General features: G+C 33.0%; 1 protein-coding gene across 1 annotated transcript; it reads left to right on the top strand.

The window, feature by feature from the left end:
* The first annotated feature begins 7,368 nt into the window (after positions 1-7,368).
* On the top strand, positions 7,369-9,631 carry LOC139877602 (NAC domain-containing protein 90-like). The gene is made up of 3 exons (XM_071865031.1): positions 7,369-7,658; positions 8,353-8,648; positions 9,249-9,631. Exons 1-3 carry the CDS (start codon positions 7,499-7,501, stop codon positions 9,564-9,566), a joined length of 774 nt encoding a protein of 257 aa, XP_071721132.1. The 5' UTR covers positions 7,369-7,498; the 3' UTR covers positions 9,567-9,631.
* Positions 9,632-18,969: the final 9,338 nt, after the last annotated feature.

The raw sequence follows: 18,969 nt of genomic DNA, 5'->3' as shown, positions 1-18,969 counted from the left end.
TTCTATATGGTCATGATAGTGATGATGAAAATTATATTTCGATGGAAGTATTCTATGGTGGAAGCTTTTCTGTTGGCTGGAAGTGGCATGTGGATGGAAAAAAAACGTTCAACGTTTGCGAGTCGACAATCTTCTTCCTAGATTGGCTACACGATTTACTTAAAAAGGAGATACTGTATGAATACTCTTCGGTTTTATACTTTCACGAAAATGATAAAAAAAATTCAAATTTATCTGTGTTGAATATACCTGGCAAACGGGTCGAGATGAGTCAGGTTGGGTCAAAGATCAAATGGGTTTGGGTCGAAACGGGTCATGGGTCGAAATGGGTCAGAATTAAAATGGGTCCAACGGGTTGGGTCGAGACCCGGGTCGGGTTGGATCAAGACCCGGGTCAGTTGGGTCGGGCTAGTAAAATTGTTCTTAATTGAATTTTTTGATGTATCTCTTTCGAACATGCGCCTTTTTAGGACCCCATTTTTATGTATTTTTGGACCCCGATTTTGATGTATTTTTGGACGCCGAAACCGGGCGTCGAAAACGGGGGCCGAAACCAGGCGCTGAAAACAGGGGCCGAAACCGGGGGCCGAAACCGGGGGCCGAAAACGGGGTCCAAAACCGGCCGCCAAAACTGGAGACCGAAACCCGGGGGCCGAAAACGCTCTCCAAAAACGGCGACGAAATCGGGGTCCAAAACCGGGGGCCGAAAATCGGGGGCCGATACCGGACGCCGAAACCGGGGGCTGAAATCGGGGGTTGAAACCGGGCGCCAAAATCAGGAACCAAAAATCGGGGGCCGAAAACGCGCACCAAAAACGGGCAATCAAATTGGGCGTCGAAAACGGGATCCAAAAACGGGGGCCGAAACCGCTCGACGAAACCGGGCGCCGAAAACGGGGTCCAAAAAGGGGGCCAAAACCGAGCGTCGAAAACGGGGGCCGAAACCGGGCGTCGAAAACATGGGGGCTGAATCCGGGCGCCGAAATCGGGCTTCGAAAACGGGGGCCGAAAACCGGCGCGGCGGAATGGGCGTCAAAACCGGGGGCCGAAACCGGGCCAAAAATCGGGGCACGAAACCGGGGGCCAAAAACCGGGGCCCGAAACCGGGAACCGAAAATGAGTGTCGAAAGCGGGGGCCGAAACCGAGTCCACATTTTTCAAATCTTTTGAAGTAAACCCATTTGGACTCATTTGGGTCCTCAAGTAATTTTTTATTATGTTATTGGACTCATTTGGGTCTTGGAATAATTTTTGATATTGTGTGCGTAGACCCATTTGGGTCTTCAAGTAACCCAATTGACCCATTTTTTAAGCTTTGGGTCTTGTTTCAAGAACAATTTGAATACATAAAAAATCGAGCCGCAAGGAATGATTCAAAAGTTAGGTTGTATCTACTTCATGAAGGTGACAACCACACCAGTTGTTACACACCACCAAACACTGAAATTCCTCCAGTCACAGACATTGACAAACCCTCACAGGACATACCAACAGCAAAAAGATTGTTGTTCAGCAACTCAAGTAAACTTGGTAAAAAAAATTCAAAAAAATAATAATCAATAACATCAAATAAAAAAATAACAAACATTGTTACTCGCAGACCATGAAGATAAGAGGCGGAAGAAAGACTAACAAGCCTCGATATGCAGCCTTCACTTGGTCAACGGAACCCAGGATTACTTGGATCTGCTGCTTCAAGTCGGTCAAATACATGTGGTAGTACAATGTAATAAACTATGTGGTAATGATTAGTTAACTATGTGTAATGTCATTAATAAACTTTGTGTACTTTAACTATGTAACTATATTTGTATGTACTTAGTAATAAAGTATGCAGGAAACGTCCACTAAACACATCAACCAAATACCCAAAAGAATGAGTTACAAAATCCGCAGCAACGCGCGGACCACAATCCTAGTTTTAACTAATAGCTGCTACTCAATATTGTATAACTAACATAATTGGAGATGGCTTGCAAAAATCATATAGAGTGAAAAAAGTAGGTCACGGGAAAGAACTCGAACTAATGTAAATGGCTTTTCAAGTCATATAAAATTACATAACTCACCTTGCCAAAAATTCCAGTTGCCACAACAAGAAATAACTCGATGTTATAATAATAATGGAACAGTCGCATCATAATAACCACCCGAAAACACCCTAAACCACCTAAAACTACCCAAAACTACCCGAAACAGCACGAAAACAGCCCGAAAACAACTAAATGCAACTCGAAACCATAATGAAGACAACCCAAAACCACACACGAAATCTGATGTGACTACTCGATTCATTTTTTGTAACTTACGTGCTTGAAAATCGCCATTTGACCAGAACCCAAATTCTTCAACACATATCTACATGAAAATAGTGTCACCTAAATCTACACGAAAACCTAACCGAACGAAGACATGAGAGGACGGCCTGAAACTACTTTGACCACGACTTAAGAGCATGTGTAACTACCACGCTATGCTCATAAACAACAAATTCGAACTACTTAAGACTATTGATTTGAATCAAGACATGAAAATAGAACTAAATAAGTCATCGAATGGAAAAAAATCAAAACAAGGGAAAAGGAGAATATATACAACGGATGAAAAGAGAAGGAGGGAGGTCCTCCGGACCGCCCGAAAAAAATCTACGGCCGATGGAGAAAGAAAGCAGGTGGCAGCTGGTTTTTTGTTTTAGGGTTTTAATAGAGAGGGGAGTATTTACCCCTTATTCTAACCATTCATTTACTTAAATATTAATTATTACTCTATATTTAATTTCTTATATCTTTTATTGCTTAAATACTCTTCAATTATATTAATTAACTATATTAATCAATTAAAGATAAGGTAGAGTTACGCCAACTCGTAGATTAAGTTGGAATATTTGAAATTTAATATATTATTTTATCTTTATTTACATATTTAAGTTACCCGATTATGTAATTATTTGTTAATTATAATAATAATAATAATAATAATAATAATAATAATAATAATTATTATTATTATTATTATTATTATTATTATTATTATTATTATTATTATAAACTTAAAAGTTTTAAAACTTACAAAAAATTAGTGGGAAGCCTAGAGACAATCTGGGCCCCCACACCTCTAGCAATAGCAAAACCTATCCTAGTAAAAATATGAGCAGCAGCACCGGCACCAATATCTTGCGCCATCGAACTCTTCTGAACCCGTTTTAGCAAAGAAACAGCCTCCTTCTCTAATTCCCCAAGGGAAGAAAATGAGAAAGGAATGAAACCATAACCAATCGCCAGACAACTAGATTCGTACTTGACCCACTTCCGACGAGCCGCATTAATCACAGCACGTCCAGGGACAAAGTCAGAAAGCCCAGACTGTGTCAAAGGAGAAGACCCTGTCAAGTCAACACAAACATCGCGACCACAATCCCAGGAATAAAGTAACACATCTGCAGGTCTGAGGGCCCTGTCGTTCCCTCCAGACAACCCAATGTCAACCTCCTTTCTCGCTGAAATCCCAGATCGATAACAAACATCAACAAGGGAATCCCGGACAATATTATGTCGATACTTAATACCCACCATACCAGCACAAGACACCGCGTGATCCCCGAAAATATCCCCAGTAAAAACCCTTGAACAGGCAGAGCATGCCGTCGAGATAGAGAACATAAATTTATTATTATTATTATTATTATTATTATTATTATTACTATTTATTATTAACTATAAATTTATTAATTATATATATAATTAAATTAATACTTATTTTTATGATGAAAAAACCTTTATACATGTGTATAGGTCGAGTAAAAATTTTTATCCGTTGATCGTGAGCGAGTCATGGATACCCGTTTCAACAACTTGCTAGTATACCTGTTAATTTACATACATCTATAGTTATTTAAAAATGATCATTTATTATACCTATAAAATTGAACTATTATTATTATTACAATTGAATGAATCTTGGTTACTGTAGCCTCGATTTTTTAATACAAAAAGGGTAACTTTGTCTTTTTACACATTAGTGTAAAAAGACAAAGTTACCCTTTTTGTATTAAAAAATCGAGTCTACAGTAACCAAGATTCACTCAATTGTAATAATAATAATAATAATAATAATAATAATAATAATAATAATAATAATAATAATAATATAGCCAAATGGTATAATATTACTCTATATATCTAAAAGATATAGGAACTTTATAACTTTTATAAATTTACAACAAACTTCTTATTTTTTAAAACTCAACCACACCCTTTTTAATACTTAAATTTATACCTATATAAACTTATTAAAGAATTTTCACATTTTATAATTTAACCATAAAAATCTCCCATTCATTATAAATCAACCACATAATTTTTATAATTTACCCATAAAACCTCCTATTAATACTTACATATACTAAAAGTGATTAGAAAATATGTTGTTTAAGTTATATTGAGTTATAGTTTTGATTTTGCGTTCACATTACAAACAGTCCTTCAACTTCGGCTACATTTACATAAAGGCCCCTCAAGTTCACACTTTTTAGGGGTTAAAAGTGTAAATGTATAATTTTATTAAAATAAAATAACCTAATTCCACCCAAATTTATAACGGGCTCTATCTTCTCGCTCGGTGCGAGTTAAATTTAACCAGGACCACCGTTCAACTCGAAAAAATCTTACAAACCCAACGGGACTAACTATACGCAAAACGGACAATTTTTAAAAAACACCAAACACAACGACAGCGCGTATCTTTCCGCTCGCCGTGAGTTAAATTTTTCCGACAGCACCGCCAGACTCGAAATAATTTTATTAACAAAACGATACTAATTACGTCCAAAACGGACACTTTTTAAAAAACGCTAAACACAACGACATCCCGTATCTTCCTGCTCGCCGCGAGTTAAAATTTTTCATCAGCACTGTTAGACTCGAAATAATTTTATCAACAGAACGAAACTAACTACGTTCGAACCGGACAGATTTTGAAAAACACTAAGCCGATGACACCAACAACGACGCATAACACATGAACCATTTTTCCTTCTGTAAATAAAACTGCGTTAAATATGAATATGTCGGCCGATGCCCGGACTAGTTCATTATAAATCGACCACGTAATTACTATTACTATATTATCTACTAGACAAAAATGGCGAATAGTAATTAGGGGCATTTTTGTCCTTTCACCTCTTTTTTTTAAATCCTAATTAAATTTCACTACACCAACAAAGACCCTCACACTTTTTTCAAATATTCAAATCGACCTCCAAGGGGGTAAAGTGTCAAATAACCATTTTAATAAAAAATCTTAAATAAACTCCACTCAAATATTCAACAGGTCATATCTTCTCGCTCGCAACGAGTTAAATTTTTTCGACATCATCGTTAAACTCGAAATAATTTTATGAACACAATGTCACTAACTATACGCAAAACGGACACTTTTTAAAAAACACTAAATATTTGGGGTACTTTTCATACACGTCGATTTTGCGTTTTTAAAAGTCGATAATTACGTAGCTAAACGCGGAGATGGACATATATTGTTAATTTAACATAACATTTAAATCTTTCACGGGTTATACCTTTTAGATCGACTCGAGTTGCGCTTCAACGACATCATTATTTAGCCGCGAAATAATTTTACAAACTAAACGCAATAAAATACATTGAAAACCGAACCTCCGACGCGAAGCGAGGGTTCAACAACTAGTTAGCATATATTTCTTACGTTTTCTCTTGTGTTGCCTTTTTAATTAGCTAAATTGTATAATTCTATGATTAGCATGTTATCAGTGGGATACGGGCAAGGGGGAAAATTAATCTTTAACATATTTGGGCTTCGACGGGTACATAAAAAGTTATTGTGGGCGGGTGGATGATATAAGGAATCGGTGTCCATCGCCCGCGAATGTCATCCTTAAACACATTTAATAAATTATGTATAATTAATTTTTACAATCTACACACTTAATGTAAATCACTTTTGGGCCGGGTTCGGGTCTTGAGCCGGGTTTAAGGATGGTTTTACATTTTTTTCGGGATTCAGGTATGACGATGGGTTTAGATACAAACCTGCATACTCGACCGTATACCCGAGCCGAAGAGAATTTCAATTTCATTAATAACTATGAAAAAATTTAATAATAATAAGACCACTCCCAATGGGTTCCGCCCTCACACCCGCCCTCGGCCGCCCTCGAGGGCGCCGTTGGCATTCCCCCCGCCCTCGGCCGCCCTCATTTCTCTTTCTTTCTTCCGTGCTGGTGTTTGTCATCGGCATAACATTTCGAGGACATATTTTTCTCTCTCTCTCTCCTATATTTGTGCTTTATTTACTTGTACCACTACCATTAACAACTTGTACATTAATTAATTAATTAATTTTGTGGGTATGTGATGGGGAGGAAGTATGTAGTGGTGTGTGATGGGGAGGAAGTGAAAAATAAATGGAGAGAGAAAGCTGATGTGGCGCTGATGTGGCGGTGTGTCCTGGGGAGGAAGTACGTCATGGTTGGGAGTGGTGTAATAATATAAGCTATAACGTGATATTGTACTATTGTTCTATATTTATTTAGATTTAGAACCCATTTAATATTTAATATCATTATTGAAATATAAACTGAAATAAGTGAATGATGAATGATAATAGTTAACAACGGAGATATTTGATACCTACAAAAAAAAAACCAGATAACCTGGAGTTAGTAAGTATATAGGGATCTCAGTTTACCCGCGGGGAAACCTAAAAACCCGACGGTTAGTAAATAAATGGGGACCCGACGGATCTGGAATTACCTTAACCCGGCTTAATACCGGGTCAAAAGTAAAAAATGAAATATCAGAAATTATCATACGATAATACGGTTTGACCGCCTGGTTTTCCGAATAACCTTCACGAAAAAGCTCATGCACGGATATTTATATACCGTATTGAATTAAAAAATGAAAGAATTTTAGTTTTAAATCCCACATGTATAAAATATTCTAAAAAGTAAGAATTTTAAGGGAGTTGCATAGAAATTTCTATAATTAAGGCTTAGAGTCTTAGAGACAAAAGTAAACTTTAACTAAAATTCTTCATTAATCAATTACTTAATTTAATAATATAAATAAGAAAAATGTACTTGTATGATGTAGTTACTCCAATCTTTATACACGTTTTCAAAAAACGACCTTGTAGGAAGTCGAGGTGAGACATTTTTATAAAATTCTAAATGTTTTTTTATTCTCATTTCACTCGCTTACATGATCTTTCCACACGTACGTACCACTTGCACTTTTATATTTCTACTACCAACTTCATTTTCCTATAAATATAATAAAATGCATCATCTCCTTCGAAATTTTCATTGCACCATAAGATTCATAATTTGAAGAAAAGATTGATTTTTAAAAAAAAAAAAATAATTATAGTTAAGATATTATCTTGCTTTACAAAACGAACGAGACATATATATAACTGATATATGTGAACTTTACGTTGAGATCTAAAGATCGAGAGGGATATGACACCGGGGTTTAGATTCTACCCGACAGAAGAAGAGTTGATATCGTTTTATTTAAAACACAAAATACAACACAAAAACACGAGTAGATTATTGCAAGCTATCGATCAAGTGATACCCGAGCTTCATGTTTATGATATCTATCCATCAGATCTTCCTCGTAAGTACTTCTATCTAGCTAACTCCTTATTTTATTTGTTTTATGATGGCTTAAATATGTATAATTATTCTACAAAGTTTTTGAAAATTTATATTACATATATTCTACAAATTGTTATTTTCTTTGTAAACGGATGAAGTTTTCTCAACTATTTGAGTAGTGTGAATATTTTTACTACTATACAATCTAACTAAGTTTGTATAGAATCTCACTAAGTTTTTTCCAAGTTATATCTGACATTTTCCAGTCATTCAAGATATGATTCTAGTGATCTTCATTTTTCAGTGTTTCAAGTTTTTTCATAATCATTTCTAACATTTTCCATTCATAATGATGTATCATTTGTACTTTTTGATCATCGGAGAGTAATACTTTAAAAAAATATCTACTTCATGCAACTATATAAGAAAGTTAGCTACATACCTTTAGTTATGAATGTATGCATATATGTATGTGTATTTGCATCAGATAACTAGTTTTAGTGCTCTAAACTTCTAAGTACAATTCATTTTCATTATCATATACATTTTTGAAGTTTATGATACAAATACCAAGTCATATGAAGTACGGAGTATTCCACAAGCTATATGATAATATGATATTCAAAACTAAAGCACATACCAAATAATGAATTAGTTATTAGTCATGTACAACTAGATATGACATGTTCCAAAATATCGTCATAAACTTGTAGAATATGCCGGAGAGCGTGTTCAAGGTGATCCCGAGCAATGGTTCTTTTTCATTCCTAGACAAGAGAAAGAAGCAAGAGGAGGACGACCATCTCGTCTCACGAAAACTGGCTACTGGAAGGCAACTGGATCTCCGAGCATTGTTTACTCTTCTTCGAGTAATCGAGCCATTGGGATTAAAAGAATTCTGGTTTTCTACAATGGTCGAGTTCCCAATGGGAAGAAAACTAAATGGAAAATGAATGAATATAAGGCTTTCAAAGATGAACCCTCCTTGCACGCCAACTCTAAACCTAAGGTATTATTTGGTAGAATAATCGATTGACTTCTTATTTATATTTTGCAAAAATGTAATTGGGCATCGAACTGTAAGAGTGTTATTTGGTTCGATTTTCAGTTTTCTTAGTTTGGAGCAATATTGAACTGAACCGAACCGAAACTAAAACCATACTTAAAATTTTATATTTGAATTCAGTTTGATTTCAATTAAAACCAAAAATTAAATAAAGCGTAATCTAAAAAAACTACAGTATAAAAACTCAATTTTGACTTGACGTGAGTTTTGAAATCATTTATGGTCAATATACTTAATAATTTAATATATTGTTAGTGAATTCAGATTTAAATTTAGTTTCGGCTAAACTGAACCTAGTAAAAGAAAATTTGAATTCCGATTTGTAAATCAAACTGAAAGCTAAATTCGATTTTTTTTCTTCAGTTTTCATTCAATATAGTTTTCTGAGTTCATACCAAATTTTAGTTTAGTTTTAGAGTTCATACCGAATATTGAACATCCGTATTGACAACTTAACAATTTATGTCTTCTAGCAAGAAAACTGCTTACAAACTTTCATAGGCTTATCTTATTTAATAAATTCAATCCACAATTATCTTGCAGTTGATTCAAGAGTTGAGTTTATGTCGAGTATATATGAAATCGAGTTGTTTGATATCGTTCGATAGAAGACCATCAGCAGGATCAGTTACGATACATGAGCCAAGATCATTTCAACAAACCGTTCACAACGATGGCCACCATCATGCTACAACTCATTTTGACAATCAATCATTAATGGCAATTAGAACGAGCTCACGTGATCAGGGGATACAAAGCCATAGTTCATCAGAAGATAATGTTACTATTACTTCTTGCTTAATGATGGAGATCAATGATGCAGATTTATGGAATTGGGAAGAAAATCTTAACCAATTATAGAAGTTATTAAATCATGTAATATGTTTTTAAGCACATAATCAAAAAACCTATAGTATATATGAATTATGTGGTTTGAAGTTGAAATAGGATCATGTGCTAATTTAGTAGATTAATTACCACTTTTATTAGTTCATTGATTAGTTAGTTTTTCTGTTTGTGGTCATAAATTTTCATTATATTTCTTCTAATTAAATGTAAATCTTCTGTTGAGATTCTAATAATGAAATTTCCTAGCTTCTACAAATTCCATCAACTATTATTATATGTTATATTTCTCATGATTATTTTAAAAATCCAACTAGCATACTCATCATGAATTTTTTTCCTTCAAATTATATACTCCGTATGTAATATGTATTTTGTAAGTTGTTAGATACAACAAATTACATTAAAAAAAAAAAAAAAAAAAAAAAAAAAAACGCATGTTGTAGTCAAAGTGTAATGAAAGAGAATGATTTTGACTCATAATCTTAACCGCACATTATTATTTAATTATTATAGGTAAGTGATTGGTAATTTGGTATCGATCTCATGCAATAGAAATTACACTTTGCTTCTGTTTTTCTAATTCAAATCTCATTTGTACAATATAGGTAACAACAAATGCCTCATTTGTATTCAACTAACGTATATAGGCACATGCATGATGTTAGGAAGAAGTTGGTAAGTCTAAATATCTACTTGATCACTTTATAAATTTTATGAATCTAATCTAATCTAATAATCTATATATATATATATATATATATATATATATATATATATATATATATATATATATATATATATATATATATATATATATATATATATATATAATGCATGTGTGTCTAAACTCTAAACTACTAAAGTGGTTAATTAGTGGTTACCTTATAACTAAGGACTTGTATTTTAAATGGTTATTGATATTGATATCTTCATCATCACTACAACTGTACATTGTGTACTTATATTGTACAAGTATATCATGACCACATGTAATAAATTTATCAAATTTGATGGAAGAAATATCATCATCCATCCATGCATTTTAAATAACAAAAGTCAAATTGTGGACGTTTAAGATTTGTCAACATTTGGCATACTTAGTCAACTACTAATGCAATTAGTAAGATAAAGTCAGTTAAGCTAGCTTTTTGTACGTCTGCGATCTTCAACTTCTTGGAAGTTAGAATCTTGTACTACTTATAAAACTAATAGTAATAAATAAATGGAGTCATTAGAATGAAAAGTCTTCCCTCTTTTTTTTTAACATTATCTTTGTTTTTTACCAATTATTACTCCATTATATTATTATATTTGAGTGGATTTTGACTTGTTTTATATTTAAAACATCGTTCTTTAATTAATGCTCAAAAATACAAGTTATATAGAATAAAAAACCGAGATAGAGGTTTGATATAAACGACCGACTCATCTGGGGTTCGTCGAGTGATCGATATATGTATATAAAGCTAGGAAGTTGGTACGTATATATCATTAGTGAATGTTTCTTTTAAGCACACTTTTGTACATCCACAATACTAGGGACCAAACTCGCTGTCACATGCGAGAATTGGTTGGTGATACTAAACTTGAGTCTTCTTAAGAAAATTCTTTTGGCTTAAACTGCGTATATGTCGATAATAATTTGTTTGGGACAGATAAATTACTACGTGATTGGCTTTAATATATTCTATTGACTTATAAATAAAACGTCTAAACATGTAACAACGTAAGGCAAAAAAAATCTTATATTCCGTTATCAATCGATCACCTCATCAAGAATAAACATAATCCACAAAAGTCGTTGCGTGTGTCGAGCATCAAATTCATGTCTTCTTCCTTTTTCAATTTCGTTACTTGTCTATAATAATTATCGTTAAAAGAATTGAAATATAAAGGTCAATAGACATGTTTCTTTTAATATTTTGAAATTTTTCAGAATGCGATACTCGAGTATAATGGCACATTACTACACCTTGGATAAAGAATCTATGCGATACGAACATCTAACGATACTTTCTTTTTTATAGACTTGAGTTTCTTGTTGATCCCAATTGTATAACTTAGAATTTTAGTAATCAATTGAACAAGATAACAACTATCAATGAGTAGTTTATCAAGTGCGGTGATCAGGTCAGCGTGGTCAACTACCCATCTCAGAGAATCAAGGCTAGTTGGGAGAGTCAAGAGGGATCTTTTGATCATGCATGATTTTCTCAACTGAAACAAAAAAAAAAAATGATGTTGCCCACATTCTGGTGCATGGCAGTAGTGGACACATGGGTTATTTTGACTTCGTTAACTTTCTTGTATAAATAGGGAGTGAATGAAAGAGTTGGAGGATATGCCTTTTTTCTTGTATCCAATAATATACATTTAAAGAGAGAGAGAAATAAAAACAACTAAAATTCCTTATTTGTTTTTGCTGCACATGTTTACATATTTTGTTGCATGCGTCGATCACAACTCACAAACAGCAAAGCATTTTAATATCCTTACAAAATTGTCAAGTTAATATTTTGCAACGGATCAAGTGGTATCAGAGCATCGTTCCTAGCTGTGTATGGTGCAAACAAAGTCCAACTACAAAGCTTCCGCAAAACCTTTGTCCGAGTTAAAAATTCATCGAAAGCAACCAAACAAAACACAAATAACACCAAGAATGGCAGCATAAGCAAGTAACACACCAAGCTTGAGTGAACTCTCTGCGAAAGTTGACCACTTAACGAGTCAACTTGAGTCTGTGCTTGCATGGATTCAAACACAACAAAAACCAAAAGCTACGGAAACACCGTTCAAAGAGAGAAATGAAGAAGAAGCGAGCTTTAAGTATGACACTGAAGAAGAACGTGATGATGAAACGAGTGAGATTGTTGGTCGTGGTTCTCAACGACCATTCAAAGTTGAATCTAGAATCGACATCCCAACATTTGATGGAACTGTGGATGCCGAGAAGTTAGACTCGTGGATTGACCAACTCGAAACTTACTTCACCCTTTACGGGTTTAGTAGTACTGAGAAGGTTTCATTTGCAAGATTGAAACTAACAAGTCACGCACTAGCATTGTGGAATTCCCACTTGAAGATGATGTCCTAGAGGAGGTCACATGGTCTCGTTTTACTCGACTCCTTCGCCAATAATTTTATCCTATGGGATATTCTCAAGATCGGTGGTCAAGATGGCACAATCTTCACCAACAAAAGGGGCAGTCGGTACAAGTTTTCACAACAGAGCTTCGACATCTTGCGGTGGCATTAGGTATTTCGTTAGACAATGAAGATGTAATCACCAAATATATTTCTGGGTTAAATCGACATATTCAAAATGAATTACGCGTACACACGTTGAAAGATATCTCTAATGCAAGTCGATTGGCTATGGCTATTGAAGTATAAAACAAGAACAGTGGGTTGAAAATTGATGATACCGTGCCAATTAAAGCTCCTGATGAGGTGAACGAAAAGAATTTCAAGCAGAATTCTTTAGTTTCTAATAACTCTAATAAATATTGTCAACATTGTAAAATTTCAAGCCATCTCGAAGAAAAATGTTGGAAGGCGCATCCCGAGCTTTTTCCAAAAAAATTGGTGAAAGATTGTGATGACCCGGGAATTTTCAACCAAATTTAAACTTAATCTTTATATGATTTCGACAAGATAAGCAAAGTATGTAATGTTGAGTCTAGAAAAGTTTGAAACTATGTTCATGTATTCAATTGACCTTTGACTATTCCTGACGATTCACGAACAATTGTATATAATTGAATATGTATACTTATATGTATAAATGTAAATATATATAAATATAAATGAAAGTGTATATATATATATAATAAATTGAATTAATAAAATACACTTTAATTAATTGGAATTAAGAATGTAAAATGTTAAATAAAATAATTAAGTTACTATTAAAATATATATATACAAATATATATATATAATTTATAATTAGTTGTAATATATAAATATTAAATAAATGTTATCATACAATATAATATTGGATATTATATTAAATGTAGAATAGTATAAAAATTAAGATTTTAAATAACTTTATTACAGTTATGATTATAGACATAAAAGTCATAAAGAATGATTAAAATTATAATTTACATTTAAAAGAATTATGAATTGTTAGTAAACTTAATATATGTATATATTTTTTTTCTTTCTTTATCAATATTATTATTAACATTATTGCCATTATTCTTATTATAAAAGTATTATTATTATTATTTTTAATATTATTAATAATATTAAAGTACTATTATTATTAACATAATTATATTTATTAGTTATTAGTATTAATTAAATATAAATAAGATAAGTATATTAAGTATGTTTAAAATCGCTGTCTTCCTTATTTCTTTTCTATTCCACTTATGAACTCAACAACTCCCACTCAATATATAACTAATCGATTATATGAAATTAGAGAATAAAGTCAGTTGATTTTTTTCCATCAATATCAATTACAAATACTCTTAAACAACTCCTATCTATCTACTACTGTCCGGATACTAATCCACCACCATCTTATCTTTCTCTATATCTCTCTCCCATTCCTGCATCTGTTTCACCACCAAATGTGTAACATCAAACCAATCACCATTTTCTTCATCCACATACTCGACCTCAACTCACCTTTGGCTACCATAGCAACCAACATAACCAAGCTCACTTATGTTGTTATTAAATCCGAGTTCTTTTCATGATCAAAACCCACCACAGACCCATTCGCATCACCAACACTCATATTTCCTTGTTGCCAAGAACACTATCGGATTAACCTCAAGTATGATCATCCTTGTCGAAAACCATCATCAAAATCCCACACAAGATCACCTATGTAGCTGCAACAATTTCTGTTTCGATCAGCAAAACCCACCACATATAACCGTAAGTGTTTAAGATTTCTATTTTCAATTGACCAATAATTACAACACTTAGAGCATAAAAACGCTGCTGCTATACCTTTATATTTCTATTTGTTTGAATCACCAAACCACCACCACGCTACTGCAGCTACTATCACCATACATTGTTTCTGTTTCTATTCAATCCATCACCGGAGCACCACCATAGACAATAACCATTAGCAAAACATCATTAAAGATAATGTTGCTGCTGCTGTGTTTCTGTTTTGAACAAGGGCTACAGCTGCTATTTTGTATTCGAATCACCACCCTAGAACACACCTGCAACCCATAAACCGATATATATGTTGTTGTTGCTATTCTTTTATGTTTTAACAATGATAATAATAAAAATTAAATAAATAAATAAGTGAAGGAATAAATGAAAAAAAAGAGAAACTGAACCAAATTGCTATCCAATTTTGTTCCTGCTATCTGTTACTATGATTGTGATTCTGTTATTCGAAACAAGACTCATCAATAAACACTACATGTGTTACTTGTGTTGCCCATCACGATAAAAATTCAACAAACACCACGTATTAATTTATGGAGATCATCAAGAACTGTACCTCTAGGTTTAATTAATGATTTCTGGGTTTTGCATTCGATCTGCTCTGGTTGTTGAAATCATATGTTGCTGCTGCACGCTTACTGCTTCTATTTAGGATTTTCATTCAATCAAAACCTTCCTACTGTTACAGACCGTGTTCAATCTAATTAAAATACAGGAAATTAAGAATATTTAAGAAACAGATACCATACCTCATCAATTGATGAATCGATCGATTAGGGAGAGATGACGATTAACGATGGTGAAGAAAACCGATGATGACAAATTGATGGACCTGCGAGTCATCGATGATTACTGATGACAAATCGGTGGCTGATAATGAGGATAATTGTTGATTGCTGATGATAAATCGATGATGATACCTAGTCTCTGCATCATTTTTTTTTTGTTTCTACTTCGATATGTTTTAAGAGCAGCCATTAAAACACGGAGTCTTTTATATGAGGTATTATTATTATTATTATTATTATTATTATTATTATTATTATTATTATTATTATTATTATTATTATTATTATTAAACATTATTATTATTATTTTTATTATTAGTTGTTGATATTATTATTAATGATATTATTAAGGACTACTAATATTATTGTTATTGATATTATTATTATCAAGTGTTGAAAATTTTGGTTAATAGTATTATTATTATTATTAAGGTTATTATTAGGTAATATCATAAAATAATATTGGTATTATTATTATTATTATCATAACCTTAATTACAAATATAATTATTATTATTATTATTATTATTGTTATTAATAATATTAATATCAATATAAGTATCGCTAGTAAGTAATATGATTATAAATATTATTATTTTCAAATCAAAAACTTTTTTTTAAAACAAATAAATATTTTGTACACGAAATATACTTTTTACATATATTAAAATTATATTAAAATATCACCTAATTATATATATCAAAAACTACTAAAATTACTTTTATAAATACTTTCATATAACAAACTATCGACTCTTTTAAATATAACATTAAACAAGTATGTATACAAATATGGATATATTAACTATATAAATATTAACCATTTTAAATATATATATATATATATATATATATATATATATATATATATATATATATATATATATATACACCCAAATTAAATATATAATATATAAATTAAGATATAATAAATAAATTTATTCAATTCCAATTATATGTATTGATGAAAATACAAATGATATAGGTTCGTGAATCCGAGGCCAACCCTGCATGGTTCAATATAGTCATATGTATTTTTACTACAAAATACATTAGGTGAGTTTCATTTGCTCCCTTTTTAAATGCTTTTGCAATATATATTTTTGGGCTGAGAATACATGCGCAACTTTTTATAACTGTTTTACGAAATAGACACAAGTAAATAAAACTACATTCTATGGCTGGATTATTAAACCGAATATGCCCCCTTTTAGTCTGGTAATCTAAGAATTAGGGAACAGACACCCTAATTGACGCGAACTCTAAAGATAGATCTATCGGGTCCAACAAGCCCCATCTAAAGTACCGGATGCTTTAGTACTTCAAAATTTATATCATATCCGAAGGAGGATCCCAGAATGATGGGGATATTCTTATATGCATATTATGAATGTCGGTTACCAGGTGTTCAATCCATATGAAAGATATTTTTGTCTCTATGCATGGAACGTATGTTTATGAGAAATGGAAATATGAAATCTTGTGGTCTATTAAATTTATGAAATGATTATTTATGTTAAACTAATGAACTCACAAACCTTTTGGTTGACACTTGAAAGCATGTTTATTCTCAGGTACGAAAGAAATCTTCCGCTGTGCATTTGCTCATCTTAGAGATATTACTTGGAGTCATTCATGACATATTTCAAAAAATGTTGCATTCGTGTCGTTGAGTTCATCAAGATTATTATTAAGTCAATTATAGTAAGATATATTACGAAATAGTATGCATGTTGTCAACTTTCGATGTAATGAAAGATTGTCTTTTCAAAAACGAATGCAAATTTGTAAAATGTATCATATAGAGGTCAAGTACCTCGCGTTGTAATCAACTGTTGTGAATTGTTTATAATCGATAAGGACTTTGTCAGGATGGATTATGTGACGCCCCGTACTAAATCATCATGTACGGACCATCAACAACAGGATCATTACAAGGTTAAGTACTATATGCGTTTTCAAAACAGAGTTTACATTCATAAATAAAAGTGACGTCATAACATACGTCAATTGTTTTACAAATCAAAAGTATGCTTCGCTAAGTAGAAGCATTAAATAAGTGTACGTGACCATTATGGTCGTTACATAACATAAGTTCATAAGTAAAAAGTTTGAATGCAACATAAGTAGTCATGCGATAACAACTCTAGGCAGCGGGTTCTACAGCACGACTAGTAAGATAGCGGAAGCGACTTCAAGCACCTGAGAAAATACATGCTTAAAAAGGTCAACACAAAGGTTGGTGAGCTATAGTTTAAGTATAACAGTAATGTAAGTAGGCCACGAGATTTCAGTGCTACAACGAGCGTTTCAAAAGTATGTAAAAGTATATGCTTAACCGTGGGCACCCGGTAACTAACTTAACGTTTAATGTACCCCCTTAAAGTGCACTTGGCAAGTGCGTATAACCTCGAAGTATTAAACACTCGTTAAATGCTAGCGCTACTAGCCCGAGTGGGGATGTCAAACCCTATGGATCCATATCTAAGATTCGCGTTCACGGTTCAAAAACCAATGATTAAACGTTACCGAGCTAAAGGGAATGTTTCTGCCGTTATATAACCCACACATATATAAAGTTTATGTACTCGTGCCTAGTATGTAAAACATAAAATCCGCATGTATTCTCAGTTCCCAAAATAAGTTAAAGTAAAAAGGGAATGCTATAACTCACAATGATTAGTAGTAATGGTAAGGTAGTAGTCGGAAAGTGGTGTGCAAGTAACGGTCCAAACGTCCTCAACCTAAGTCAAATAGCACTAAGTCAATAAGTCGTCTCAAAAGGTTTACAAGTACGTAATTAAGGTCATAAGGGTCATCATCAATCATCATTAAACAAAAGGTAACAAGTAAGACTCGTTTATGAAAGTCGTTTGAAACAAAGGCTAACTTCGGTCAGTCACCACGGCCTCTACCCTTACTGAATTAAGGTGAGACCAGTGGTCATGGCTCCGTCTATGAGTCCCTTAAGCGTGGTAAAATTTACAGAAGCAAACTCGTCTTGGTTTGACCGTGGCGACGGTCTAAGTGCGAGTAGGTCAGAAATTTCTGCACAACGTTAAAGGACATGGTAACGATCGGAGGGCCATAAATCCTAAACCGTAACTCGGATTAAGACGAGTCCTATATGAAAAGTTATCTACTCGAAAAGTTCTATCTAAAAATCAAGGTTAGAACAGCCCAGGTCTACTGGTCTGTTCCAGAAGCATCAGGTCAGTAGGTTTTGGACAGAACAGTGGGTTTTGGAGAGTTCCGGTTGTCTCGGTGCTTGATGTTCTTCACGGTTCTCATCCTTGATGCGTATAGCTTCAAGTGTACAACTCGTTGATGTGTTAACATCATTTTGACCAAGGTTTGTCCATCATAACTCAAGTGCAAGTGTTGTAAGTGTTTGATGAACCAAGGTTACATGTAAGTTTATGAACAAGTTCATGAACACTAAGAAAGATCACAACCAAGTGTTGGATCCATGATACTTGCACCAAAGTGTAAGCTCTTGTTGGTTTCATGTCCTTGTTCAAATGTGTAGTAAGCAACTAACAATAAGAAATAAAGAAAATGAATGATAAGCCTAAACCAACCATGAAGGTGGTATTCTAGTAACATACAACAAACAAGAACACAAGTAACAATTATAAGGATTATAAACTTTAAATCTTTGAAACAAATAAAGTAGAAAACTAAATAAACAAGAAAAT

The sequence above is a fragment of the Rutidosis leptorrhynchoides genome, chromosome 11 (genome assembly GCF_046630445.1).
Source record: "Rutidosis leptorrhynchoides isolate AG116_Rl617_1_P2 chromosome 11, CSIRO_AGI_Rlap_v1, whole genome shotgun sequence".
NCBI classification, from domain to species: Eukaryota; Viridiplantae; Streptophyta; class Magnoliopsida; order Asterales; family Asteraceae; genus Rutidosis; species Rutidosis leptorrhynchoides.
The sequence above is the reverse complement of the archived record's forward strand: the minus strand, read 5'-3'. Positions and strand labels throughout refer to the sequence as shown.

Bases quoted from the DNA above. Each gene is read 5' to 3' on its own strand.
- LOC139877602 (XM_071865031.1), top strand. From the start codon at position 7,499: ATGACACCGGGGTTTAGATTCTACCCGACAGAAGAAGAGTTGATATCG. The intron at 7,659-8,352 runs GTAAGTACTTCT...ATAAACTTGTAG, and splicing joins CTATCCATCAGATCTTCCTC to AATATGCCGGAGAGCGTGTT. The intron at 8,649-9,248 runs GTATTATTTGGT...ATTATCTTGCAG, and splicing joins ACGCCAACTCTAAACCTAAG to TTGATTCAAGAGTTGAGTTT.